At 38.1% G+C, this 27,639-nt stretch overlaps 1 protein-coding gene across 2 annotated transcripts in view; it reads right to left on the reverse strand.

Moving 5' to 3' along the window:
• Window positions 1-202: 202 nt before the first annotated feature.
• Window positions 203-27,639, reverse strand: part of gabrb4 (gamma-aminobutyric acid type A receptor subunit beta4) — an 83,601-nt gene continuing 56,164 nt past the window's right edge. Inside the window, exons 5-10 of one of the 2 annotated variants that reach the window (XM_017701097.2) lie at window positions 18,250-18,332; window positions 14,321-14,458; window positions 10,335-10,487; window positions 6,940-7,196; window positions 5,947-6,036; window positions 203-5,673 (exon numbers count right to left, since the gene is read on the reverse strand). In XM_017701097.2, the coding sequence (XP_017556586.1) occupies window positions 5,320-5,673; window positions 5,947-6,036; window positions 6,940-7,196; window positions 10,335-10,487; window positions 14,321-14,458; window positions 18,250-18,332 (1,075 nt within the window). In that variant the 3' untranslated portion in view covers window positions 203-5,319. The remainder of the gene's footprint in view (window positions 5,674-5,946; window positions 6,037-6,939; window positions 7,197-10,334; window positions 10,488-14,320; window positions 14,459-18,249; window positions 18,333-27,639) is intronic. The other variant, XM_017701098.2, reaches the window with a different exon arrangement.

The following is a 27,639-nucleotide window of genomic DNA, read 5'->3' on the forward strand; positions in this document are numbered from 1 at the left end:
TTTTTTTTTTTTCGCCCCGCCCCATCCCTGATATTATATAAAGCTCTCTCTCATTCACTATCTCTCTCTCTCTCGTGCTTTCTCTCAAACATATATATATATATATATATATATATATATATACACACACACATATATATATAGATATATACATATATATATATATATATATATATATATATATATATATATATAAGTGAATATTAACAAAGAGATAAACAAAATCAAATAGATCTTAGGATCTTAGTTATTCCTAAACCATTAAGACACAGAACAATTCAGTGAACCGAGTCTAACACTGTGACACATTCTCCAGAAAAGGCCAACAATCACCTCAGTGACCAGAGTGCTACCTTGACGTAATGTCATTCGTAAGTCTCTTAGTAAGATGCTCTTTACATGAATATTGTTTGAGCATGGCATGTCCATCATTGCAGAAGGAATCCGTGATGGCGCCTGCAATAATATCTACAACTGAAGAATAATTCCCCAAAGAGAACTGAAGCTTAGTCAGAGAAAGAAAATCCATATATAAGTCCTATGTACTCTGAACTGATAAGATGTTATGCTCGATACAGAGGTTAGCTTAGCATCAGAAGTGTAATTACCTCTCTAACTCACAGTTTTTATGGTATGCAACACGACAGTACTCTCAGATGCTAGGAGTAATTCATCCTCAGAGATGCTAACGGGGTTACTAACTCGCCATCAAAATAGCATTGTGATCTTGCCGGAGAGCAGGACTATTGACCAAAATGTCTGAGACAAGGCAAAGAGATGGGGGTTCTTCATTACCAAACTCAACAACATGACAAAGACATGATGCAGTAGTCGGTAGTAGTGCTAAACAAATGAAAGTGTGTTTTTCAGAAGCTCATTTCTGAAGCTTTATCACGAGTAGGCCTATTTTTTTCACACTGTTCAATCTTCGACTGAAAAACGAGCAAAAACAAACAGGGAAACATGACTACAGTGCTTAGCTAATCCGCAAGGATTGCCACAAGACAAACACCACCTTTCCAGCCTGGTGTTGCTACATGTTTGAGTATTTTGGCCAGTCGACCACTGTAAACTAGCATATCGGTCTTAAAAATATGTCAATGTTGATTCCAGCACTAGCATGAAACTGTAAACTTCACGATAAAGTCAAAATGCTAATGTGATTTGCTAAGTTGGGAAAGTATTAGCATTTGCTAACCTTTTAATAGCCTAACACATTTCTGGAACAGTTAGCTAAGTGAATAATAAGAGTAAATTGAGAGCTATCTCACGTGGCTATTCCATTTTGGTAGCATTAACAACAGTACTGCACTAAATGAGTTTCAGACATGGATCTAGTGATTTAGCTGGGTTTGCTAACCAGCTAAATAGCTTTTTGCTAACACTTTAGCACTGTAACACTTTTCTGGGAAATACTTTTACCAGTACAGGATACTTACTGTGGTGTATGAACTTCACTATAAGATAAAAAGAGATCTACATTGATTAAAAATGAATGCCTGTTTTAAATGTTTGCAGCAACCAATGTTGTCTTTGATTTACCTCAGTCTACTGATTCATAATCAATGTTTAATCATGATTATAAAGACTACTGTGACCATTAAGGCTTGAATTAACTTGCTGCGTGGTATTTGCATTGTATTGCTCTGATAATATACTCCACTGTGTAAAAACACTTTCATGATCTAATTAAGGCAGATCTTGGAGGGCAACAAATGATCCCAAACAAACCAGCATTCTACCTAAAATTTGACCAAGATCACTGTAAATTAGCTGTGTGCTGGTGCTACAAGAACATGCTGATGAGCAACAGAATATCTGGAGATGACATGCTTACTGGCTTGACAAACTGCAAAGCCAAAGTTCCTATTATCTGTTCTTAGTTACCATATCTGTATGGCACAGAACAACACAGCACTGCTATGCAGCAAATCTCTGCTCTGTTCACTGTTCAGCCTTAATAGGCCGAGCACAGATGCATCCCAACCGATGACATTTCAGAGTATCACAGAGTAAGAGTGCATAGAAACGGCAAATATAGTGGGAAACAAGTAGTAGTTAAATAATGAGTAATTGAACAGATACTATAGAAAACTTGTACGTCATGTACTTCTAAAGCATAAGACACAAAGTGAGGGCAGATTAAGCCAAGTTATGGACTAAATTTTAGTCCCTGACTAGGTGCAATCTGTGCATTTCCCCATTTGAACAAATTGTACTAGCTACTTCAGGAAAGCTTTGTTTTTTTACAGACAATCTACTGCGCTACCAAATGATTACTTATCGTTCTAGGGTCAATCAATGAAAGAGAAATACCATACCTTAGTTAAGTTCATAGCTGATTGATAAATCTACAGTGCACTTTTATCAGATGTAAAAATATATTTTCTCCTCTTATTTGTCAGGTTGTGCAGTCATATTGTTTAAAGGCAGGGGCATTCAAATGACATGAAAGAGTGCTTGCATGGGTGCATGCTACCAAGCATTCAAGGAATGTTCATGTTTGCGATGGCCTAAGACCCTGTTTCCTCATCTCTGGCTTTTGATTTCAAACTCATTGGCTCCATCTATGATGTGATTTGTCAAGTCACTAGTCCTCAGGCGCTGAGCATAGTGATGGAGTTTGCATTCAGATGTTAGCCTGATGTTAACCATAGCATGCAGCGCAATTTATTCACCAGCTAATCCATTTGAATTTTACACTTTGCCTTTCTGACAGATCTTTGCAGCACACCGAATGTCATCTCATTGGTTTCTATTAAGAAATTCTAATAAGCCTTTATCAGATTGATTACTTCACATCTCATCCCCATTTTCTTTCATTTAATGCAGGTTCACTGAATTTACATTGCTACACTTTAGATATTTTCCAGCTTGCACCTACTACCAACTGACTATGGTCCTGCTGGATATCAAAGAACTAACATAAAAAGGCATTTTCAGTCAAGTTCTAACAACCTCAAGTCCTAAAAAACTTTACTTGACGGCTGTTAGAAGACTAGTGGCCTCTTTACTCTGCTCAGTAAAGTTTTTGTTGCCTCATTTCCTTCACCTCTTAAAGTAAGTGTAGCATATTAATGGTCTGGCATTCAGTCTCTCTCTATAAGTCCTTTCTGTGAAGAATGGTGTGGTATGATCTGAGTTGAGAGCTAGGGGACTCTGCTTGGCTCTGAGGACTGAGACCTGCTCAGAATGTCCTCCACATGGACTACAGCAGAGTTCACAGGTCTCAACCCACCACATCACTTGAAGGTCCACTAGACCTCCTAACGGACCTCCCATCCCAAGACATCTGCATTCTGTACTTCCTCCTTGGCTGACCCAATCTTGCTGCGACAGAAGCGATGTCTAGTTGGTGTTCGTCTACGTGTGCAGCTTGAGCAATTTGAGCACGGGGTCTTGGAGAGATTGAATGCCTCTGAATTTGGACCGAATGGAGCCATGGGTGGTAGGTCTGTGGACTTTGTATGGATTTTGAAGCAACTAGCACGTGCAGTAGGCTCGTTGTGATCATGTAGAGATGGGCAGAGGTTTGGTGGAGGCCGTGCAGCATGACATGGTGCATGGAACCCTAAAAAGATGCGGCTAATTGAGGCAGAGGAAAGAAAAAAGAAGTAGTAATGAAATAAGAATGGATTATAGGCCTTTTTGGTTGTCACTTCAGTTCATGGCTTTTATCGTACATCTCATTTCGCCCCGTAAAAGACTCAGAAGCTCTTTTTATTTTTTCCTGATCGTGCTGATGTCATCAGTCTTTGGGATTGAATCCTAAGATGCGTAACATCAGGGCTGTGGGTGGGTCTGCAGTAAAGTGAAACGTCAAAAGTCAAGGGCTGTTCCACCCTCTTTTACTTCAATGATCGACTGAGGACACCTCCTTCAGGTTTTCAGACAGGCACGTTAGAGGAACCAGAAAAACAACAGCATGAATCGTTCTCAGGATGGGCCACTACAATGAGCGAGTTACTACATACAATATCAGGTAACACTATGGGCTGATCTCTTGACTTAAATATGAGATAAAAAAAAAAACAATTCCCACCTCTCCTGTTTTTAAATACACAATATTCTTTTTTCTCTTTTTTCTTTACATCATATAGTTGATGGACTAACTTTAAATCCAAGCTCTGACAAACAACATAGCTCACCATGGTCCCCCTTATGTCCTCAGACAACACAAAGCTGTATATGATGCTCATGAAAGCTGTATCTACAAAACAGATGGATTGCACTAGGAACAAGAATAAAGCAAGAGTACAATTATACTACCTAACCATGTCAATGAGAATACTGAGTGAATGTACACTTGAAGCCTTTTTTCTTTTCTTGAAATGAAACAAACGAAATAAAGAAACCAAATGAACAATGCATATCTGTGGCTCATTACCTAGCAATGCGCTAACTCTAGAACTCTATGTTTAAGTAACGCTCTCCCCCGAAAGAATTTTCACAAAATAATAGCAACCAGAGTTGTCAGAATCCTTAGAACCATAATGAAAAATATATACCCCAAAGGAGATCACTCTCAGAAAACATCATGAAGAAAGAAATGAAAAAGAAGACTCTGGGTGGGACTCTTGGGTGGTTTTCAAACGCGCGGTGATGGCCGTCCAGTGTAAACCATTGACCAGAGCTTTATGTCTGAGAAAGAGAAACTCATTCTCTCGCAAAAATCAAGGAAAACAACACATAATCCAAAAGAGGTTGCTGTACAGTGTAGAAACGGACAATTTCCGTAAGTCTCTTCCATGGGAGACAGCGGAGGGGGTGCTAGGCGGCGCAGTGAATTGGGTTTTGGGGAGTAGGGTGTTCTGCCCCGTCGGCGCCCAAAAGCACACAAGCCACCGCTGATTTCACGAGCTGCAGTTGGGAAAGGCTGAATACAGTGTGTATCAATAAAAAGCCAATGAGACGCTCTGATGATGTCCTTTTTTGTATCTCGCAAATCTTTCTTTTAGCAAAAATATCATGCAGTCTTTAGTTCCAAACCCTCGCTGGGGGATGGGGGGTAGGAGAAGGGGGTTTCATGGTTGTATGTTTGTTTGTAATTACAGAAGAAAAAGAAATTCGAACGCTTCAAATGTTTGTTTCGCATTATTCTTAAACATTCAAGTCAATCTATATAATACTTTTTTTTTACATCAGAAAAGTCCTTTCAATTTTACACACGCATGTGTATATAGAAATATAATATATAGAAATATGCATATACATATGTATGAACTTTTTCCTATATGTGTATACATATTTTCCCAATTGTATCAAAGCCAATTCAATGTGCTCTCAAAATATGGCCCATGTTTCCTAGGAGGACGCGCATCAATTCACGTAGTACAACCAGTAGATAAGGTTGAAGAATCCAAACGTGATGGGGAAAATCACCCGGGACCACTTGTCAATGGTGCTGACATCCGTCAGGTTGGGGATTTTGAGCTTGAGCTTGGACGAGCGCCTCCGTAGCCGGCAGTTGGCACGGCTGCGCATGGCACTGCGGTCCAGCGAGTGGTGGCCGAAGCCGTCCCGCGAGGCCATGGGCTTGCGGAACTGCACGCCAGAGCTGTCGAAGGACATGACGGAGTTCCGCGAGTCGCTCACGCTGCTGCCCACGTCCGACGGCATCACCTCGTTGTTCATCTCCAGGGTGGTGAGCAGGATGTTGCCGTAAGCGTCCACCTTGAGGAGATCAAAGACACAGAGCGACGGTCACCAGAGGTCACCTAAAGTATCTCTGGCAAAATTGTACAAAATTGTCTCTTACTGCTCATGCAAGATGCAATGGTGATGTGACGTCACATTTACAACAAAGCACTACTTTTGAAGAAACTAGAGAAACTTTACAGAGCCTTGGCTCAATGTAATGGCTGAAACACACAACACATTTGCTAATGGCATTGTATGACCCAAATCTGCAGTCTTGCAGCTATTATGAGTTCTAAATGCATGTACCCCGACTTTTCTTTGTTCCTCGAGATACAGATTTCTTCGTTGTGTATATGACCTGAGGGTGTTGGTTTGAAACGGCGCTGAAATGGAGTCCTTGCGATGTGAAAGAAAAGATGAAAAGAACATTAAAACGCCCAGAAAAACTTTGACAATCAAGCAACATTTTTCTAAAAATACAAAAATGCATAAACATGAGGGTCAACAAGGAAACTTTGCATAAAGCTTGGCAAGTTATCTTTCATTCAGAGACATCTGGCTTCATTCAATCTGACTGTCATGTCATTTGTCCCTTCTTGATATTTTGGAAGTTGTGTTCCTCTAGGTCTTTTTAAGTATGGAATCGGCTGATGTTACAAATCGGTTGTGCTAAAAAAAGGGACCACACTTCATGCTTGGTATTCAATCTACTTTTAATGAACATGTGATTGATTGCTGCTACCCATGAAAGATATCTAATACCTTTCAGGGAAAGAAGCCACAAAATCATTAGATCATGGACAAACATAGTTTGTGATATAAGACAATTACTGTAATATCCAGTGTGATCATGATTATTGAAGATAAATATATAATAAAATGGTTCACAAAAAATTAGGCTGGAAAAAAGCAGCCCACTGTGACGTTGCTGCAGTTAGATTGAAACAAGCCTGCAGCAATAACCTAGACGAAAACCTGATAATGTCGTAATCTTATATAAGTTCAGAACAAGATGAGCCTCTCTTAATGATGAAAAAGTAGCTTCGATCAAATAAAAGAAGCCATCGGTTTAGGAGAAGCAATGGGCAATGGGACCTCTGAATGCAATCTCAGCTGGTGGAGCCAAACCGTTTTTAACACTAGCTAGCTGTCAAGAACCTGATGTTTACACAATGGTACAGAACATCAATCAGCTAAAACGTGTGCATGACATTTGAATATTCTGTTTAATTTGCTCAGTTTGGACTTTTGACACGGATATGAACGGAACAACATGCCCAGTGTTGAAAAGATGCCAACCTGTTCTCTCAGACGTTTGTCCTCGTAACGGGAACGTTCATTGTTGGCTTTGTTGAGCCTCTCGTTGATTTTCTTCTGCTGCTGGGGTCCTCGTCCGAAGAACACGTAGTTTACGAAGGCATATTCGAGCAGGGCCAGGAACACGAAAACGAAGCAGCCCATGAGGTAGACATCGATGGCTTTCACGTAGGGGATCTTTGGGAGGGTCTCCCGCAGGTGGGTGTTAATGGTTGTCATAGTGAGCACCGTGGTAACCCCTGTGACAGAGCAAGACTACAAGTCAGACATTTATTTTTTCCTTTGATGTTTTTTGTCATGGTTGACAGAAAGAATTAATAAGCCCTATCCCAATTGGACTTTTTTTTATACATTTCACACAATTCCTCAATGATAAAATTCTAGAAAAATTACAGCTGTACATATCAGTTTCTAGTGGGTTGTTTTTTCTATGAACGCAATGTCATACACTTTCATCCAAACATTCATGATTGATACATGTTTTATGATACTGTGTGTTTGTTTATTATGGATAAGTGTGCCAGGAAACCAAGTGGTCTAAAACGCAAGGTGACATCTGCATGGAAAATCACTTTTTTGTATTCAGATGGGACTAAAATACAACCAGTTTAGTGAAACAAGGTAGTGCTTTCTTTTACAGTCCCGTGTGTTCTAGCTATTTACTGGCTAAGGGTGAGCTGAAAAATCCAAAGTAGTTGGTAATTATTTTGGGTAACAATGGGAAGTACCAAGACAGCCTAACTAAATTACATTGAAACACCTAACAGGTTCTAGCTATTAAGCAGATCAAGGATGTAAGAAAATATCTCAGAACCTGGGTTGTAAAAGACAGTAATAATTTTTTCAATGTTTTTCCGTTGGTCCTTACCATTTACTTTTTATTTTTCTGATTTACTTTCCTACTTAAACACAGCACATTTGAGGGAATTAAGTCCAAGTTGGTACATTAACAGTTATCCCATTATAATATATTCTAACTATATTCTTTTTTCAGTGTAATTTAGTTGGACTGTCTTGGTACGTAACCCTCTTTTTACCTAAAATAGATACACTATAGTTTGGACTTTGTACCTCCAATTAACCTGGTTCATACCTAGAACACAGGGGACTATAAAAGAAAGTGTTACCACAAACAGTAGGTCATTAGGAGTATAATTTCCTCATGGGAGGGTGAAGACCAAACACCAAAATAGTCAATCTGGACAGAAAAAAAGTCAGAGTAGCACCAGTGAAAGAGGTAATTACCCCAGGCACCCAAATTAATCCAATCAGACTATAATTTAATTTAAAGTTCTTTTCATATGCATAGCAATGCGACATCCCTTCCTATTAAAGCAACAATTTAGTGAACAATCAATTTTACCCTTATCCCAAATGTAATCACAGCTCCACATTTTGCTTATTTACTTTGTGCTGGAGCTACAAGGCTAATGTAGCTAACAAGTGAAGGAAGCATGTACTACATCAATTACCAACCACAGTACAGGCAAAAATCAGACTGCCGCTGCTTTTATCTAGGCCATGTACCTTTGTCCATTTGTTTTGATAGCAGTCACCTGATAAACCACATTTGTGATAGAGTGTGTGATTAAGGTTAGCATTTTGCACAATGCTAATTAAAAGGCTATAAGCTTAAGTTTTTTTTTTTTTTAGCTAGGTTCGTCTCACAGCTCTAGCACAAATTAAAGAAGCAAAAACTGGATTGCAAACATGTCTTGGCTGATCACCAAAATACGGGGTAAATGTACATTTGTGTAAATTGGATTTTTTGATGATAGTTTTTATAATGTGTTGGAGCTTTTTTGTGGGCTTATAGGGCATTATAAAGGAAAATTTGTGGGAATTATAAGGTTCCATCTGACATTTTGCTTGAGTTATTTTTGATTTATGTGCATAGTGCATAATCTTTTAGTGCTGTCTATTGTTACTGTGGTGAGTCTGTATTTTAAAAATGTAAAAGATGCCTCCATGAAAATGGTGTTGTAAGGTGTTATAACTAATCAGTGCAGCCGATGAATATTGGCTAACCATTCAAAATTCATGTTTTATTTATGTCCACATACTCAGCAATAAGCTGTTCACAGTAATTAGTAGCTTTGCTATGAAGCCTACTTATATGAACCTTGAGATTTTTTAAAACCATTTTGTAAGAAATCATAGAAACAATGTAAGTTGAAAATATTAGTAACACTACCAGCTGACCAACTCATCTAAAATATGGCCTTTTTTTAGTTAGTAGCAGTTACAACTAGCTAGTGATTGCTAGCAATTAGCTTGGTATAGCAAGCTAGCTAAATGATCCTTCCTACCAAACAAAGTATATACAATCCAAACAAATGATGAGTTTAAGGGTCAGTCAGTGATCAGCAAATATAGACATCTTTGGAGGTTATTAGTTGGTAGAAAATGAAATTAATTTACTAAATGTCTGTGGCTTATCAAGCTAGTGTTAGTTAACAAACTACAAAATATCTTAGCAAGTGAGAACATCTTAAATTTAGTCAATATATCTATTTCTCATAATGAGATTGCTGTAAGAATACTGTAAGATTATTTAACTTCTTTCTTTACATTTTGTACTTGTTATAATTGATTTTATCTTATGAAAGTGTCTTATTCTATTAGCAGATTGTATTAAGAGTTATTTCTTGAAAACACTAATTCTTAAACATTTAAGAGGTTTTCACTTGCATAGTAGGTGATTTACACTGGCTATATAAGGAAGGTGAGTTAACCAACTCAATTTCATTTTTTGCAACTAATAACCTCCAAAGATGTCTACATTAGCTGATCGTTGACTGATAAGTTGTATATTTCTATAGTGAATATATAGAGTATATAGAACATACAGAGTACATACAAAGTATATTTATTTCTCAAGATAGGAAATATTAGCTATATTAACTACATGTGTTGTTTTGCTACTAGATATTTACACTTGCTAAGATGTCACCTTGTGCAGTGTAGCTGCTTAAAATAAAACAAATACTAAGCAGTGCATCACATTTCATCAATTTTAAATATTATGATGCTGCAGTTTGAATCTCGTACAGTGGCGAACTTTCCAATATGGGTTTATTCACTGATAGAACTTTGTAATTCTAAACTTGGACAGCTCTCAGAAATCAAATGTTCTATTTGTGTTTGGTCCATTCCAGAAAAGGCTTTCCAAATGTGCTACGATTTTAACATTCACCTTCAAAAGCATATCAAGAATGACGTTGACAGGATACGAAGGGTGATTGGACTATATAAGAGTTTTGCTATGTTGAAAGGAACATGATCTTCAGTGCACTTCAACATTAAACCTTATTCTCTAATCCAGCATATTGTTAATCATTGCTTTTATGCAGTCAGTGCTGTCAGAGGGTTCTTACCCAGGGCCACCCGAGCAGCGGAGGCATCATAGTTAATCCAGAAGGAGACCCAGGACAGGATGGTGATCAGGATAGAGGGCATGTAGGTCTGCAATATGAAGTAGCCAATGTTCCTCTTGATGCGGAAACTCAGCGACAGCCGGGGATACGAACCTGAGCAGACGGACAGAGGGAGCAGGCACAGATAAGCCATGTTAGCGAACACGACACAAGTACAGGAAAGAACAGGGCCTTTCAAAGACTACACTTTGTCAGTGTGCAGGACGGTTGTTTCTCCATTTGTTCGAATGAAGCATTTAATTTCCCCAAAGCAATGGATTCCTTCCCGGGGACAGGTTTGAATCCAGTTAAACATGGCTGAAAGTCACCAGCATGGCAGATTTTTTCTGAAAGCCCCTTCTCAGCAGGTGGCTCCTCTGGCCCTCTGAGAATTGCCACATAAAACCGCTGTGCCTTTTTTTGTTCTCTTTGTGCCCCCCTTTTTTGTCCATTAAATATCACCAAAGGGGAATCTGAGAAAAGAGGAAAAAGTCTTTTAAACGGAAAACATGTCCCCTCACTCTGTACTGTATTTAATGTCTAGTGTGCTGTGAGAAAGAAGACAAGAAGAGTTAAGAGCTTTTCAGATAGGTCTGGCTTACACTGATCCTGATATAGTAAATGCGAGGCATGGCAAGAGATACATTATTTATGCTTTCACAAGGCCATTTGCATAGTTACAAAAGAATTGAATTATTGTAAAACATGTAATTATGCAATGCAATGAATTCAATTACACCTTAGTTGTTAATCAAACAGTACAGTTCACTACTTACAAGTAAATATAGATTAATGTACTAGGGGAACACATTCATCACATTTCTTTCCATATAAAAATGGAAATCATGCAGCATTTGACATAAATTGTGTTGGTCTCAAATTAGACCATGACTAAAGGTAACTGTATATGCAGGTAGATGCTTAACAATGTACAATATTGCCTTGATTTCTTCTTACAAAATGAATGTCAAGTTCTTTATGCTATGTTCAAATGTTGACAAAGTTGTCTTTTACTTAAATTTAATTTTTAAGCAGCGCCTACTAATCATCTAAAAGCATTCCCATATATTTACTCTACATTTTTTTCTTAAATTGCTTTTTTTATGGTTTTGATATTTATAACTGTACTTTGTTAAGTAACGTTTGCCTTATAAAATTTGCCACAAAAAAAATTAAAGGGGCTTATAATGCATTTGTAATGCTCTTATTAAGCCTTTTCAAGTCAGAAGCTGCTTATTATTGGGATGCTCATTGTCTCTTTATCAAGCAATAACTACAGTGAATGAATGAATAAGTCTGTTTATTTGTGTGTTATACATTATAATCTTTTGCACAACATACTATATTATAGTATTATGCCCTTATTATTATTATGCTTTATCAAGCCAATATCTGATAACCAACCTGGTAGTCTTATCAAGCGTAACTGCTAATCAACTGGCTTCCCATTACTACTACACGATTGTTTTTGACTGTGTGCAAAATGATGTTTCAACTATTATAAACTGCTCTCTGTCAAAAGTGATTAACCAAAATCCATCTATTTTGATCTTGTTGGATCAGTTCGTTTTTTGGATCCTGTACTCTTTACATTGATTGTGAGCATCTAATCCACCATCTTGAAAACTGGGTCAGCTTCTTAGGCACAGTCTTGAATGGATTCAATCATGTTAAATGAATGGACAGTTTTTGGTCCTATTAAAAATCATTCATCAAAAACATTTTTTGACATTACTTCTGGAGTCCCAGAAGGTTACATTTTAGGGCCGTTGTGTTTCTCTTTATACATATAAATGTATTTTCATAGCTATGCTGATGATTCATAATTACTGTTATTTCTTACAAGACTCTGTTGACATACTAATCAGCTGTGCATCAGATGTTTCTTATTGGATGTCTTAAAATAAACTAAATCAAGACAAAATTGAAATGCTGATGGTACTAAAATTCAGAGGAGGCTGTATTGCTCTAATGTAGACTTGCCTACCAAATGTGAAGTCTGAAACCTGGGTGTAATTTTAGAATCTGAGTTTCATTTCATCCCACATGTAAACACACTCACTAAAGTAGCTTTTCCTTATTTGAGAAATGTTGTTACAGTTAGGCTTTTTTTATATCCCAGACCGATGAAAAAATTGGTCCATGCTATTGTTACTCACAGTTAACTGTAATGCTCTTTTTTCTGGGCTTTCTGAGAAAACAATACATTCTCTACAACTTGCAAACTGCAGAAGCACAAATCAAAGGAAACAATCACCATTGTTTTCCTGTATTTTCCAAACCTGTTATTAGGTAAGTGGTGATTTATTACTAAGGTATTGCTATGACTCTATAGAAAATAAGCACATAATGGACCCAATGCTTAGGTTAGTGGTTGTGCACAAGATCATGTATAACATACAAATAAAAGTCCTCTGGAAGATGCTTAATTACCTCTAGTTATTGCGTAATAAAGAAGCCAGTTCATTAACAGCAACTCAATAAGGCTTAATAAGAACATTACAAGATCATTATAAAGTCCACTTATACTGAAATCATGCCAATATAATTATTCTTAAGCACCTAACCTATATGACTTGCTTTACTTTGTAAAACATGCAAAGAAATTAAGTTATGATGCATTTTGGGATCCAATTGTCCCAAATCTTGGCACATGAAATGAATTGCTGTTTTGAATTTATTGATTATTCACATCTCTGCATCAGCAAGTTATTAATGCCAGAGTAATATCCACTCCTGATCCCTGCAGTTCCTACTTCCCACAACTTCAGCTTAACTGCGATGTTTACGGCTGAGGAGGCATAACGTATTCCACCGGGAGCCTTTTGACTACAAGTTTATCAAGGAAGGAGGGAAGGGACTTCATCAAGCCTGGAGTTAAACTGCAATTGGCTGTAAGCAACATGCAATGAGAGATGACCCAATCTGGCTTCCCGTGAAGCTCATGAATCAATAGTCCTCCACACATTTTTTATTCACACTCGTTCCGTAGACTCCCACTAAGTTTGAAAAAACAAGAGCACACAAGGGCAAGAGCGCTTAAAGTAACAGTTACATTTCCTAAAATTTAAGCAGAACATCACCAGGTGATGACCCTACATCTTCCTCATCTTCACAGTAGAAACTTAGCACCAGTGTTAACCCTTAGAAGTCTTTGCTATACTACTGAGATGTATACATTTACTTGATTTCTTGCATACTTAGTATAATTTAAAAATAAAAAAAAACATTTAAAAACATTTTAAAAGCTGTACTTTCAGCTTTGGATCTGCTTTCTGCTTGTTTATATCAAAAAAATCTAAACATGGCAAAAATGTAAAATTTCGCAACAATCAACAATCAAGCAATTCAAACAGTGGTGAACCCTCTGGGACTTCAGAGAAGGCTTAATGATTTAGAGGTAATTAGATGATTTAGATGTAAATTTTAGCCCTACATACGTCACTGATTGCACGTACGAGATGTGATCTAACCCAGTTTTGGTCAGTTGTTTGAAATGGAAAACAGTGCATGCTCTACGTCAGGGTGCTGTACTGAGTCAGTGTAATACTTCAATATACAAGGTAAAATATATGTCGTTATATGTCTACTACTAGCTAGTATTAGCTTAGAGCTAATATAATATAAGAAATCCTTTATAGAGCAGAAATGAGCATTTTCATCAATTCATTTTTTCATTTTTACATTTATTGCCTAAAGGCCTATTTTTAGTAGTCCTGGATTGCTTGTTTCAATAGTCAATGAGTGAAAAATAATTAATGTCAAACTACATTATGCCTTTGCTATTACCAGTGATAACTGTGGCTTCTAAAGGTTATTGATCACTGTACAAGTTTGAATCAGTAATAAAATTTTAGAGGATATTTGACTGTTAGAGCTTGAACTGGTTAAGGAGTAGATCACTTTTGATCACTTCTTATTGGGAAAGTGAGTATCCCGTTCCTTACCTGTGGTAAATCTCACTTCTCTGGAGACAAGATGTAGCTCCACAATGGAGAACTGCGGCAGCTCCAGTTTGTCCACACCTGTTACAGCGTTCTTCCCGCCTTGCCAGAAGAACACGATGTCATCTGTGGTGTATCCATCTGTGGAGAAAATGGGGAAGAAGACACAGAAGGCTGAAGTTACAACGAGCTCAATTTTACATAATATAATAGCGATAATTATTTTCGATCAGGTTTTTAGGCCGACAGTAATCTTGCATTAAGTATTAGCAATATTAACATCAAGTTATATCAAACTGTGAAACTGAATGAGTCTATTAATCATGAATATGACTAAGATTATTAAAATAGTAAGTTATGGCAAGGTTTTTTATAGCCATGTAAGAAGCAGAGCTACAGTATATCGTGCAGAACATCTTCTCTAAAGACCTCTCCAGCCATGTGCAGGACCTCCATGCCCCTTTACGCCTCATTGGAGCATTTATGTTGCTCTCTTGGAGCTCCCAGGAACCATATATAACTTGGCTCTGGGTTGGCTGGGCTATATTTCATATTTTAATTACGCCTTTCGCCCCTTGAGTGTGCCAGCGCTCTGCCAAGGGTCATATCATTTCCCTGCCTGGATTAGAATTCATCCCTTTTTAATCATTTTGCCTTGTAATGTTGGGGTGTCTATAGCTCAGCTAGTTTCCCTTGCTGCCCAGTGCTAGGCCAGTATTACTGAGTAGCTGGTCAGAAAGATCTCTCCTGAGCATCCCAGCAGCTCTGCCTTGCTGTCAGCGGAGTTCTTCTAGGGGATTCCACAGAGAATTCCTTAGGATAATGTGGGAAGTAGATTGAAGTATCGTCTGTGGTGGGCTTTAACCCTTTGAAGTCTAGAGTTAGCATGTATCCTTATATCAATTATTTTTTCAAATTCTTATAGAATTTCTCTCTGCTTTTCCAGTGTAAGAACTAATACTGAATTGCACTGTGCTTTACAATTATTGTTCATTTGCTGAATTTAATATATTAGAGGAAAAAAAACAACAAAAAGTGTAGCCTGTGCAAAAGTTATGGCACATTTTACTTCATGCTCTATTATTTTTTTGGAACATGTTAAACTTGGCAACTAAATTGAAATTGTAAAGTAAAATGCCATACATACACCTTGTTTCTTTAAAGAATGTGTACTTATTTTTACTTAGAAAACCAAAAAATATGCGCTTCCAGGGGTGTGCAGACCTTTGTATACGACTGTTTTGCTTTAAGGCTTAAAAACTAGACAGAAAAGGAGCTGAAAGGAAAAAGACAACATTGTTTTAAAGAGTGTTATAATAATACTATCCTTTGCTTTGGCCCTGAGTTGCTGATAAAGAGCTAAGGTTTCTTCTGATCATTATTATAAGTGTCTTGTGGTGCTTGCCAGGCCATCATTGTAAATAAGATATGTTCTTAATAGTTTGCCTGGATAAATTAAAGGCTAAATAAAATGTAAAAAAAATCTTACTGTTTCATTATTTGTATTTACAAACAAATAATAAAAATAATGTAGTACATAAGTTTCCCATTAGCATTTGCAAAAGCCAGCAAAGGCATTCATTTGAAATCCAGCCATTACCATTTTTCTGTGCGCCACTGCTGCATTGGTGATGGACAAGGTTCACCTGCCTGGTGGAGGCTGGCTGGTCAATAGCATGGGGAACCTCATTGATGAACAGGCAAGGCCATTCAATCTTACCTCAGTTTGTCAATGCTGCCACTTGGCCCCTGAGTGAAAACCCTCTCCGAGCATTTATCACCACCAGCTCCCAATGGCTGGGTGGGCAACTCCGTGGTTATGGGTGATTGGTGTAAATGAGCGTAATGATCATGCTTGCTGACACTAGGTCTCTCTGGGCTGTGGTGTGACATCAAAGAGATGAGGTGGACAGGTCTAAACTTGCCATCTGGTTTTCAGGAAGGAAGTGGAGGGGCTCGTACTTAAAGTGCCATTCGGGGATCTGGAAAGCTGTTTTTTTTTTGACGAGATTTAGCATACATTGTTTCTAGAAAAATTACCCTTCTTAGATGCCCCACGTCTGAGCTGAATGATTCTACTTTGATCCAAAATAGCTTTTGAGTCTGTCTGTTGGAAACAATGTAAACAGAATACTTTGAAAAAGCAGTGAAAGATGAAAGCTAAACTCACTGTCCAAGACAGTCAGTATTTTGTTACAATGCATAAAAAGTAGCATATTCAGAATGCATTAAGAACACGGTTATAATAGATCTTCTTTAAGCACACAGGGAAAACATCATAATGCTTCTTGCTGTTATAGTCCAGCAGTTAATTTGTTCTATGAAATATTTGCTTGTTTGAATTAAGTTCTGAAATTCTCAATGTTTTTTATTGATAGCTTCAGCCCACAATCCCTCAACTACCGCGTGTCTCATGAACTAAGCAAAAGTGGGAAATGTTTTGACAAATGCACCAGGGGACTCATTGATTTATCAGTCTATTCATGCTTTAGTTTTTTTGTTGAGATCCTAGTTACAAGTTTGTAGATACTGCTTTTATAAAATGTAATATTAACTAAACATTAGGCCTATGCGATTCTGATTTTTCCCCGTTTACAATTTACCATTTTTAAAAATCTTGATTAACAATGAAATCGTCTAAAACCAATGAAAAATGGATGGCATGGTGCTGTTGAGTGTCATTTGGAACATTTTAGGAATACAGCAAGATCTCCCCTTCTTGGAACCTTCAATCTTGAGGCACCCTGTGTAAATGACTATAGCTTTAAGGTGGCTTGGTGCACTTGCTGTGCCATTTAGACTGTGGCTAAATGCTGTCGCAGCTATTTCTTTAGGTTTTATGCAGAAATCTGAGGAATTGAGGAGTCACCAATATGTACATGTCTCATTGTTCCTTGGCAGTATGGAATCAGCTTAGCAAGCAAGGTGCTTTCAAAAAAGATGCTCATTCTGAGGCATCTGTGAAGAGCATATGGATGTTTACTTAGTGGAGCTGATGCAACACCAACATAAAAGTGCAGGACTGACATGCTGAGAATGTATTCCAGTACAGAATTTCATTGTGGTGGGGCTCATTACAGGTTTAGGGGGGCAGCTAGCAAGCATTATGTCCCAGTCACTATTAGTGAGACAACCAACAACTACTCAACTTCATTTCAGCTAAATCATACTATTCACCCAGTAACCACAATGAGAGGCAAACATTTCTGAACATGAAACAAAACATATGATTGCTTACATCAAATTTTAACTGGCTAAAGGTAGTTAATATAACATCTAATAGTATGCCATGGATGAAGCTGACGTCTTCTTATTTAAATTTTCCATTCTATCTTAAATGGTAGAGCAGTTAACTCTCACACTATTTAAGGTGGAACAGAAAATTTGATTAAGAAGCTGGTGAATAAGAAGCCTAGTATAATATGGTGGTTAAAAGCCAACTAACCAGAGTGCTACATTACTACACTAGGGGTAGATGTTTACATTGAATGGTTGAAGATTGCAGTGTTCATGTTGCTTATTCTTCACTATAATCATCCACTGCTAAATATTAGTTAGGTAAGTAGGCTATAGGACTAACCACAACTCAGCTAGGTTCTCACTATGAAGGGAAACAGTGGAGCAAGCTAGTGCTGTGTTAACAAACAGCATCTATTCTGGGGAAAAGGGTCTTTCTGTGCATTTTGCATAAACAATGGTGAGAGCCATTTTGCCATGTCGATAGCATCTGTAGCTTTAACAGTCTCTGTTATTTATTTGAGATGAAAAAAAATGAGGATGTAAGAAATCTATGCTTTTGCCAGGTCAGAAATCTGGGGAGGGCTGGCTTCCCAGTGGGGTGGCCTTCTCATAGCTATGCCCCTGGTGAATTCTGTGTAGAAGTGTGTGTGAAGCAGGTTTTGTGTTTATGTACGTTTTACTAGTCCACTTACAGCTCTCAATCTCCAGGGTGCAGTTCTGTTCGTCCAGGGGGTATCTCCTCAGATCCATCATACACGCAGCCGTGGTGGTTATTCTAGAAAAACAGAAGCGCGAGGAGGAGGACAGGAACAAGGGAGGGGCAGGAAGAGCAGAGAGAGAGCGATAGGGAGAGAGAAAGAGAAGGAGAGCAACTGTTACCTTGGTAACCTTTAGGAAATCGTAGCTTAGCCTTGACTGCGCCATGTGAATCTCTAAATGAGTAATGTTTGGCAGCCGCTGTCGTGCGCCAAGAGAAAGAAAAAAAAAGTGAGGGGGGGATGCAATCATTGGTAGGTGAATGCTGTATGGAGACTGTCGTCGTTTCTGACAGGGGAGGGTTGGAGAGAGAGAGATAGAGAAGGAGGTAGAGAGAGAGAGAGAGAGAGAGAGAGAGAGAGAGAGGAGGGGGCTGGATTGTTTAGCAGCATGCTGCCTCTGCAGTACCTGCAGCAGCTCTCGCTTTTTAGTCTTCCTTTAAGGCCATTTTGTCAGACAGCTTTATGGATTCTTCTTTGTGCAGAATTAGGCTGTTTACTGTGTATGTGTATCATGTAGAGCAAAACAGGCCAACAAGACATTGGCTTTTCAAATATGAATAGGGTTACCACTACTCCTGAATGCATGTTAAAACCATATTACATATTACTCAAACAACACTGGTCAGTCACACATAAAGCATCAATCAAAGTCTTTAAAACACAAAACTGTGCTTTTCTACATCTTTTACAGAAATACAGATTTTCCTTAACAGTCATAGTGTACTTCACAGCTCATGGTCAGCGTTAGCCTGGGTCAGTTTTATATGTCTGACAGGAACGTCTGCTCAGTTGTCACTTCATTAACATATCCCACTGTGTGATTCACTTTCAAGTGGCAATAAGAATACTGGCAATAAGAATGCTGATAGTGCTTACTTTGCATCTGTGTGCAAGGCATGTTCAAAACTACATTTGTTCTTATATATTTATTAGTCTTTAGAGCACAGACTTCAACGTCACTGAATGATCTCTAGTTTGAGCTTTTTCCACTTTAACTTATGGGAAAATCCCCTTCTGATGATGAGTCTTGAAGGTGGGAGGAGGGTAGATTTTTGAGGGTGAGATGTTTTGCTGTCCAGTGCAGGAGGTAGCCATCTAACGTTACTGCTTGGAAGCTCTATATGTATACATTTGGCTCAGTATCCTGATTTCTTTTTGCCAATGGTTGCATAATGTGTTTGTGTAATGAACACTGGATATTGTAAGGATGTATTAAAAAAATGTCATGATCCAGAAATCATGAAATGACCACTTATTGGTTAAAGATGTCATGTGAGCTCAGCGCACACACTGAATAAAACCACAGCAAAATGATGTACGAGTGTGGGTGTCGGTGGTGTTCAATGTTAAAAAATTTACTACCACGACACATTTTTGTAATTGCATTTGCCATGTTAAATCACAGCAGCTCCCTCCCTGGTTTTGTGTAAATGAAATGGGATTCGCCAGTTTGCGTGAATGGGAGGGGAGGAACAAAAACAGTAATTGAGTTTCGGCTCATCACCCCACTATGTCAGGAATGTAGATGCACTCTCTGGGAGCCGTGTGATAGGTACTGCAAGCTTTTGCATGCCGGTATGCAAGTCCACATTTATATTGTAGTTTGTGTAGGGTTTGCAATAAAAACTGGTAGGGGCACAATCAAGAACCGAAAGCTTAAGCTAACAGTTAGCACTACAAACAGAATGCATTAGACTCTGTAAATCCAAACACAGTCTATTTCTAGTTTAAAAGGTTCCCATTAATTGTACACTCAACATAGGTGGCTGTTTTAGGGGTTCTTTAGAAAAGGGGATAGTTGAATTTAGATTATTTGGTGGTTCTTTGCATGGTGAAATGGTTCTTCAGACTGATCAACAATATGTTGTATATGGTTCTGTATAGCACCAGAATTACACTGTCAGGCTTGTAACAATAGCAGAACCCTTTTTAAGTGCTTTATAGAACCATTTTCAAACAGATTCTATACAGATCCTATACACATTCTGAATCAATCTGAAGCACAATTTCACCATGCAAAGAATCATTTAAGCATGAGATCATGGTTCCGTATAGAACTCATGGCTCTAAATACAACCATGTTTTTAAGATGTAATTTAGTCGAATGCAGACTTAAATACAATGTCTGGACTCTCTGAAATGTCCAGTGTTAATGTAATGAGATTCTAAACATATTGTTCTTGCATCCTTGCTCTTTGTTCAAGAAATATCGGTGAGTGCTTGACAGTTAAAAAAAGTCATAATTTTATTGGTCTGTTTATTGTTTGAAATTTTACCTTGCGCTATAACTCACATGTATGATCATGGCCCATTCAAACTTGTGAAGATGGTATGAAGTAAATAGGCTTCAGGGATCAAATTGCAAAGGCTGGATTGATATTCTATTCCTTCTCTCTATCTTTTCAGCAAAATTGCATCCACAGAATCCAGTTGTGATCTGTTAAAGTACGTGATTTTGGATCAAGAGGTTTAGTCTTAACTAAGAGTCTAAGAGTGCAGAGGAAGCGGGACTGCAGCTCCTCTGAGGGAAGCTGGAGAGACGTGGAGTGTTTGTGGCTTCAGGGCTCGTGTTTGGTTGCGTCGTCAGAGACTCCTGAGCGGCTCTCGAGCCATTTTGGGTCGGTCCCTGAGCGGCGCTCCACTAAAGAGCCGGTGTCATATCAGCTTTAGAAGGAAATCTAGGACGTGCTGGAGACAGGAGCCTGCGCAAAGCAATTTCTCGTGCAGTCACATTTACGGTAAATACAGTACTGAGACCAACTTTCATTTTTTACATTTACAGTGAAAAAGGCCATTAACTACAAGTGGTTCATTTCTCAGGAGACATTTCTGACATTATATATATAAGATAATCCACTGGCATAAGGAAGGGCAAAGAGCTATAAGTGAAAAAACGTGAGTTTCCAAAACTGGAGAAAGGCCACCTAAACTGCCACTATCAGATAAACAGTTCTTAATGCTTTCACTTTTGAAGTCTTAAGCTCCACTCTTGCTTCAGATCAAATAAAAATTCTCAGGTACTTGTGTCCATCCCTTTACTGTGACAAGACAACTCAACATTATGAGTCTGAAAGAATGTTAACTTAAGAAGCCATTACTGAGAAAAGGAAATAGACAAAATAAAAGAACAGCTGTTGGTGTTCTCAGGACAATAGACTGACCACCTCCAGGCCTCAACATAACTGAATGTACTTGGTTCATAAGAAGAAACAAGTGCAACCAACTTTTAAGACTGAACTTTGATGGTGTGGAAAAATGTTCATTGTTACTTTAAAAGCTGGTGACACCAGACATGACAATTCCATATCAAATACATGTCGGTGTTTGACGGGAGTTTTTCTTCATTTATCACAAGATACAGTAGAACGTCATCTCAACATTGTGGTGTGCAAAATTTCAAAGCAATTTCAAGAGCAATGCATCTGCACAATGCAGCGTTGCACCATACATTAGTAAGGCTTCAAAACAAGGAAGTCTCAATGCTCTTTACAGCTGCTGGTGGGCACCTTGAGATTCGTGTGAGCTGTTATTTGGAAAACCCCTCCTCAGCACCCAGGGCTTATTTCATCAGGAGACGTATTAAGTAAGCATTTAACACACCATTAATTCCTCCAATTGCTCCTAGATATCATCACATTTGCCTTTTAATATGATAGCTGGAAATCCCCCCGTCTCCCCAGTCCAGATGTCTGGCTTCACCTCAGCTCATATTGCTTGACTAAGTTACTGGCTTCTTCAAATTCCCCTGAGATGTTTGGCCTTGTTACACTTAATGACAGACATTTGGGGCCAAGATTGACCTCAGATTAGTTTTGATTTGTAATGATGATGAAAGTTTATAGTTTTTGAGTAAGACATGCAATAAACATCCACATTTTTAGAAAATGGACTTGTTTAACTCAGATCATTTGACCAGGGGTGTTTACTGTGGTGAGTGGCCTGGCCTGTTACATTAGCTTTAGCAGAAGATGCTGATATATTTGAGTTTAATCTTTCATTATGATTATGAAATTGACTAATTCAAAACACGTTAGTTGTAAGCATTAAGGTAGGGACATGCAGAAAACAGTGAATATGAAAAAACAATATTTACATTGCTCTTTTGTGAATCCTATATTAGGTTTACCAAACTCATGTTTCGTTAAAATTAGGTTTATTTGGCTTAAAATACATCTGTCAGTGCCAAATGTGGGACAGACACAATTTCAGGAAAAAATAACAATAGTATTTACTCAATTATGTCTTCATTTAACATTTACTATATGTAGTTTTAATTGAAATGGATGAGTTTGTAATTCAGTAGCTATTTTCTGCATTTGAAAACTGACAATTTAAAATTTAAATCACTGCTGCTGTAAATCACGGCTTTTTTATGCTTTTTAAGATCTTTTTCATTTATTTTTAAGTAAAGATAAAATATTTAAAATAAAAAATGAACTTTAAAAATGTTTTTTTTAATAAAAAAGTTTTATTCCATGTTTTAATGTTACTGTTAAAAGAGTTTTAGTCCATGGGCGGAGCTATATTTTAGCCACACTCCTGCATTTTAGAATCGGAGGTGAAAGTGCATACCTGTCCCTCATGGCCACATGGGAGCACTTTAGATCCCACTGTTGAGTAGTAAATGTGTCCCAAAGTCAGTGACATCAAGACCTATTACTGCTGAAACACATATTTCCTGCAATTTAGTAAACTTTTTCAGTGGTTTGATTGTGTTGTTAGTGACAAAATGGAATCTTTTATCATTTATATTATTAAAATAAACATAATTAAGTTATAGAGTCACTCAAAGCAAAAGAATTTTAGTCTAAAGTCTATGTCAGTTAAAAGTTCAAAATGTGAGCATTTTTTAACTTGTCTATGTCATGTAATGTCAGAAAGAAACAATTAACTGACATAGTTGTTGTCAACGACATCAGAGTTGGCAATTTCAGCCTTTATGACAAATCATGTCTATTTCATAGTTATAAGTGTTTATAACTATCTATGTATTTGTAAGCGTTTATGTATGTAAGATGTCATGAAGGGCATATGTAGGTGTCATGTAGCCTTATGAACACTGCCCTACAGTAAAGTGGTACCCTATTGTATTGCATTGAATTTGTTCATTTATTAAGTTGCATCCTTGGAAAGAATATAGAAAAACAGTGAGTTTTTTCTGGCTTTCAGATATGAAGTTAATTTTACTTTTACATTCAGGTTTTTTTAATCAAAACGAACAATTCCATTATTGACGTTTGCATTGTGTTGCAAGGGAAATCTGTTCTAGACTCTCAGCTTGGGCGAGAACATATTCTGGAATTTAAGAATGTGCTGCTATCTTTAATCCCTGCAGACAACAGCGATGAGCATGACAAGAGCAAATGCCACACTTGCCGATTGTGGAGTTAAATTAGGTAATGGAGCATAGGCGTAACGTAGTAATGTAGCCATTACACTGGCTTCTGTGCATTTAACTGTGAGCGTCCTATAATTAACATTTAGAGTTGCGTTTGTTTTTAGCTCTGAAACATTTCCAAATGCGAGTACCCTGTGGAACCAAGGAACAAACAACATTAGTAAAAGCCCATCATTTTTTATATAACTCACTTTGCAGGATAAGGACAGCCCGCATTCCCTTCCTCCTACGCTGCTCATATAATTGTTATTATTTTTATTATTATTATTATTATTGTTCTATTTGTTCCTCCCTCCTCCCAAAACGTTCCATATTTCCTTGAAAAAGAAAGACATTCCCTGCCAAATGCATGCACTCTATTATCTAAAACCATATTCAGTGTTCAAAAATAAGCATCATCATCTCTTCATAAATTCCACCAATGAAGCACTTGGACCTTGATTGAAAATGCACAACCGTCTCTGTATTTATAAGCTTCAGCCTGTGCCTCCAATAACTCATGAGATCCCCTTTCAAAACCAGAACGCCATTACATATTAATAGACATTTATATTTGTGTTTAATAAATAATACAACTGATAAAATGCCAATAGCTATTCTTAGTCTCTATAATTCAGTTGAAATGTTGGTCCTGTTGCTAAGGCAAGCAGCGTGTCCCTCCCCCTATCACATTTCTATTCATCAGGCCCTCCGTTTGCTGAGACCTCGGGGAGGAAAAGCTCCCAAGCCATAGCCTCATTCCTCCTCCTCCTCCATCTCCTCCTCCCCCTCCGTGATGCCACCTGTGCCAGAGCCTCGTGGCAGAGGAAACAGTTTGTCATCTTTCATTATTGATAGGCTGATTGAGTGGGACGCTCAGAGTGTCCTCGCTGGCTCGCCAGTCGAGGCAGCCCCAGGTTAATGCATGGCAGAGCGAGGACGAGGGCCCGCTTTGGCTATTTTTTTATTTATTTCATTTTTCTGTCTTTCTGTTTGTCTATGGTGGATGCAAGATGTCTGGGTGGAGCAGTGGAGGCCGATGGAATGATACAGCATGTTAAAGCGGGTGAAATGTCCAAGGCAAGGAGAATCGAGTTTCTCTTAAATAAGCTCCAGTTTCAATTTCATCTGTTAGGTGTAATGGCGTTCTGTAGCAGGCTTAGGCTGATCCATTTTTTCATACCATGTCATTTTGCCACCTCGTCTAGCATTATTTCAAAATAAAAAATGTTCAGTTCACTTTACATGGTTATTAAATAAGTGAACATGATTTTCAAGCCATCATTCAATGAATGTCAAATCATCTATCGAACCATTCATTAATGCTAAACAGTGCTGCTAACTGGGAGCGAGGAGCTGGTTAGTGTTAGCTTTGCTAGCATGCTCACAGCTCTGCCCACCACAGAACATGTTCAATTCTAGCTAACTAAAGCGCTGACACAAGTTTAGATAATTAAAAATAATGAGAAAATTTTGAGCACCTGTTGAAAGGACAGAAAGACAAAAAAATAAGCCTGTTCTTTGGTGTTTGAATATGTAGCCTGATAGGCTATCTTAATGTTAGCGAGCTACAGACCAAAACAGTGCTACCCATCACAGTACAGGCTTGATTCTCAGAAATGGTGCTCTATTGACACAAATTTGGATGATAAAAATCTTAGAGAGCCAAAATCAAACCTGTTCTATAGTGTTTGAGTGGGAGCTTAATTAGCAGTCTAGACCGCAGTATGGTTCTAGCTAAATGATGCTAAAATTACACCTGTTTACAGGATAGTGCAAATCAAGTAACCTGTGTTGGAGTGAAAGCTGAATTATGCTCTGTGGTTTGTGCAGAGCATGTGCTGCTCTGAGCAGCTGTGACTGAGCTGCGATCATGCTTAGTTTTTCCAAGGTTTCCCCCCCCCTTTCTGTTAGTGCCATCTATCAGTGAGCTCCACACCACTGGTCAGTGAGCTCTCTAAAAAATAAATGGATGGGATGTGTTTATTTATCTGTTCAGGCATGGAATCAAAAACTGACATCATAATTACAAAAAACCATCATCCTTTCAAAATACTGTCATCATTTGTACATACTGAGCACACCCTGCTCAGCCCTATTCTATAGACACAGCATCATTAAAAATAGCTAACTGTATGTGATGTTCATAGGGTTATTTGACAGTTACATAAGCTTTTCATGACATCTGACATAAACCTGCATAAACATTTATAAGGGCTTATTCCAATAATTGGCAGTTGTCATAAAGGCTGCTTCTGTCAGTTTCAATGTCAAGCTGACATGACATGTACGTCGAGTGACACAGGTTTTTGTTGACATTTTGGATGTGCTCATAACACTTCCTGGAGTCAAATGATAGCATGTTATGACAGCTGATTTTTTAAAGTCATTGTGTCCATTTTACAGATCATCTCCTGTTTCAAGTAGTGCCCATTTCTCATGCAAATCTTTGCTCCCCAAAACAGCACAAAATGGCCTGAAACTGTCCTACATCAAGGTACAACAAACATCTGCACAAACCACTCCTTTTACACACAAACTATCCAGATTGTTTATCATCCTGGGTTGCAGGAGCCTATTCTAATGCTCTTTGGGCGCCAACACATGTAAAAGTAGTCTTTTTCTCTATATTTGGTAGCCATTTCTGCCATTTTGGTAGCCAGGTTTTAGGACACCGCCCATTCATGGTTTATTAATGAAAATACTACTTCACATCAGGCTGCACTGTACAAAGGCCAAACTCATCATTTGAAAGTTGTAATGGTGCCATGCATCCTTCAAGCATCATTAGATTTACTTATCAATACTCTTAAAAGTAAAGGTTCTAAAAAGGGTTCTTTGCCAGTGCCATAGACGACCGACTTTTATTTGACTAAAGAACATTTCAGCTGATGGCTTTAGAGAACCATTTGAGATGCTGGTGTTAAATTTAAGGCTACAATATGTACATTTTGGAGATCTGGAGACCTCTCTGGTGGAAATTTATAATTGCAGACAGGGTGTGGGAGGCCACGTTCACATTACAAGCCTGGTTTACATTCTTGTAGGCAAGTGGCTCCATTAATGCCATTAATGTGAACAAACCTGACAATAACACCAAGTGAATGAACCATGTGCATCTTGAGCAACAAATAAACTAACCAGTAGAACAAGCCTTCACTGCAAAGATAATTTGCTTTGGACTGCACTCTGTTTATTATTAGAGCAAGACAAAGTAGTATTCCTGGCCCAGTACTCAGAACTCAGAAATAATCTTACATAGTGCAGCATTACAAAAACCTCTACATAATGAAATGACTCTTTACCAAAGAAAGAAATCAAGATCCATCTTGGAACCTTTATTTCTGAAGAGTGAATAAAATGTTAAACATTCTATCAGTGGTTTTAGACTAAAATAGGTTCTCCACTGTCGCAGGTTTTAAGACTGGCTGAGGTGGATAACTAGATGATTGTCATTTTGCAACATAAACAGACCACATTTCCCAAGAACAAGCCCCTGCTAACAATAGAAGAGCACATCATAAGAGGAAAAGACCTCTAGATGATGACACTCCTTGTTAAAGACAAATATATTTCTGGTTTATGACATAGCACAACTTAAAAAGGCAGAGTCTAGGCACATGATTCTGTTTGCCCCCTTCTCCACCTAATACCATTATCACCTTCCTTTTCCGACAAGCACTGGCTGTGCTGTGAACTGCTAGCAGATGTCTTTAACACACTCCAAATAGAACGCTTTTCATAGACATGACAACCTGTCGCTCTTAACTGTGAAAAGAATTATGTTGGCAAAAGGAAGCTTTAATTTGTGCTTGTGACCAAAAATTAGACAAGAAAGTGAAATAGGAATAAGAAGGAACTAATGTTTTGTTCCAGTTGTTATGTTATTCCATATGTTATGTACGCTATATGGCCAAAAGTATACGGACACTGCTCATACTTATTTT

The sequence above is a fragment of the Pygocentrus nattereri genome, chromosome 16, assembly GCF_015220715.1.
Source record: "Pygocentrus nattereri isolate fPygNat1 chromosome 16, fPygNat1.pri, whole genome shotgun sequence".
In the NCBI taxonomy this organism is placed as follows: domain Eukaryota; kingdom Metazoa; phylum Chordata; class Actinopteri; order Characiformes; family Serrasalmidae; genus Pygocentrus; species Pygocentrus nattereri.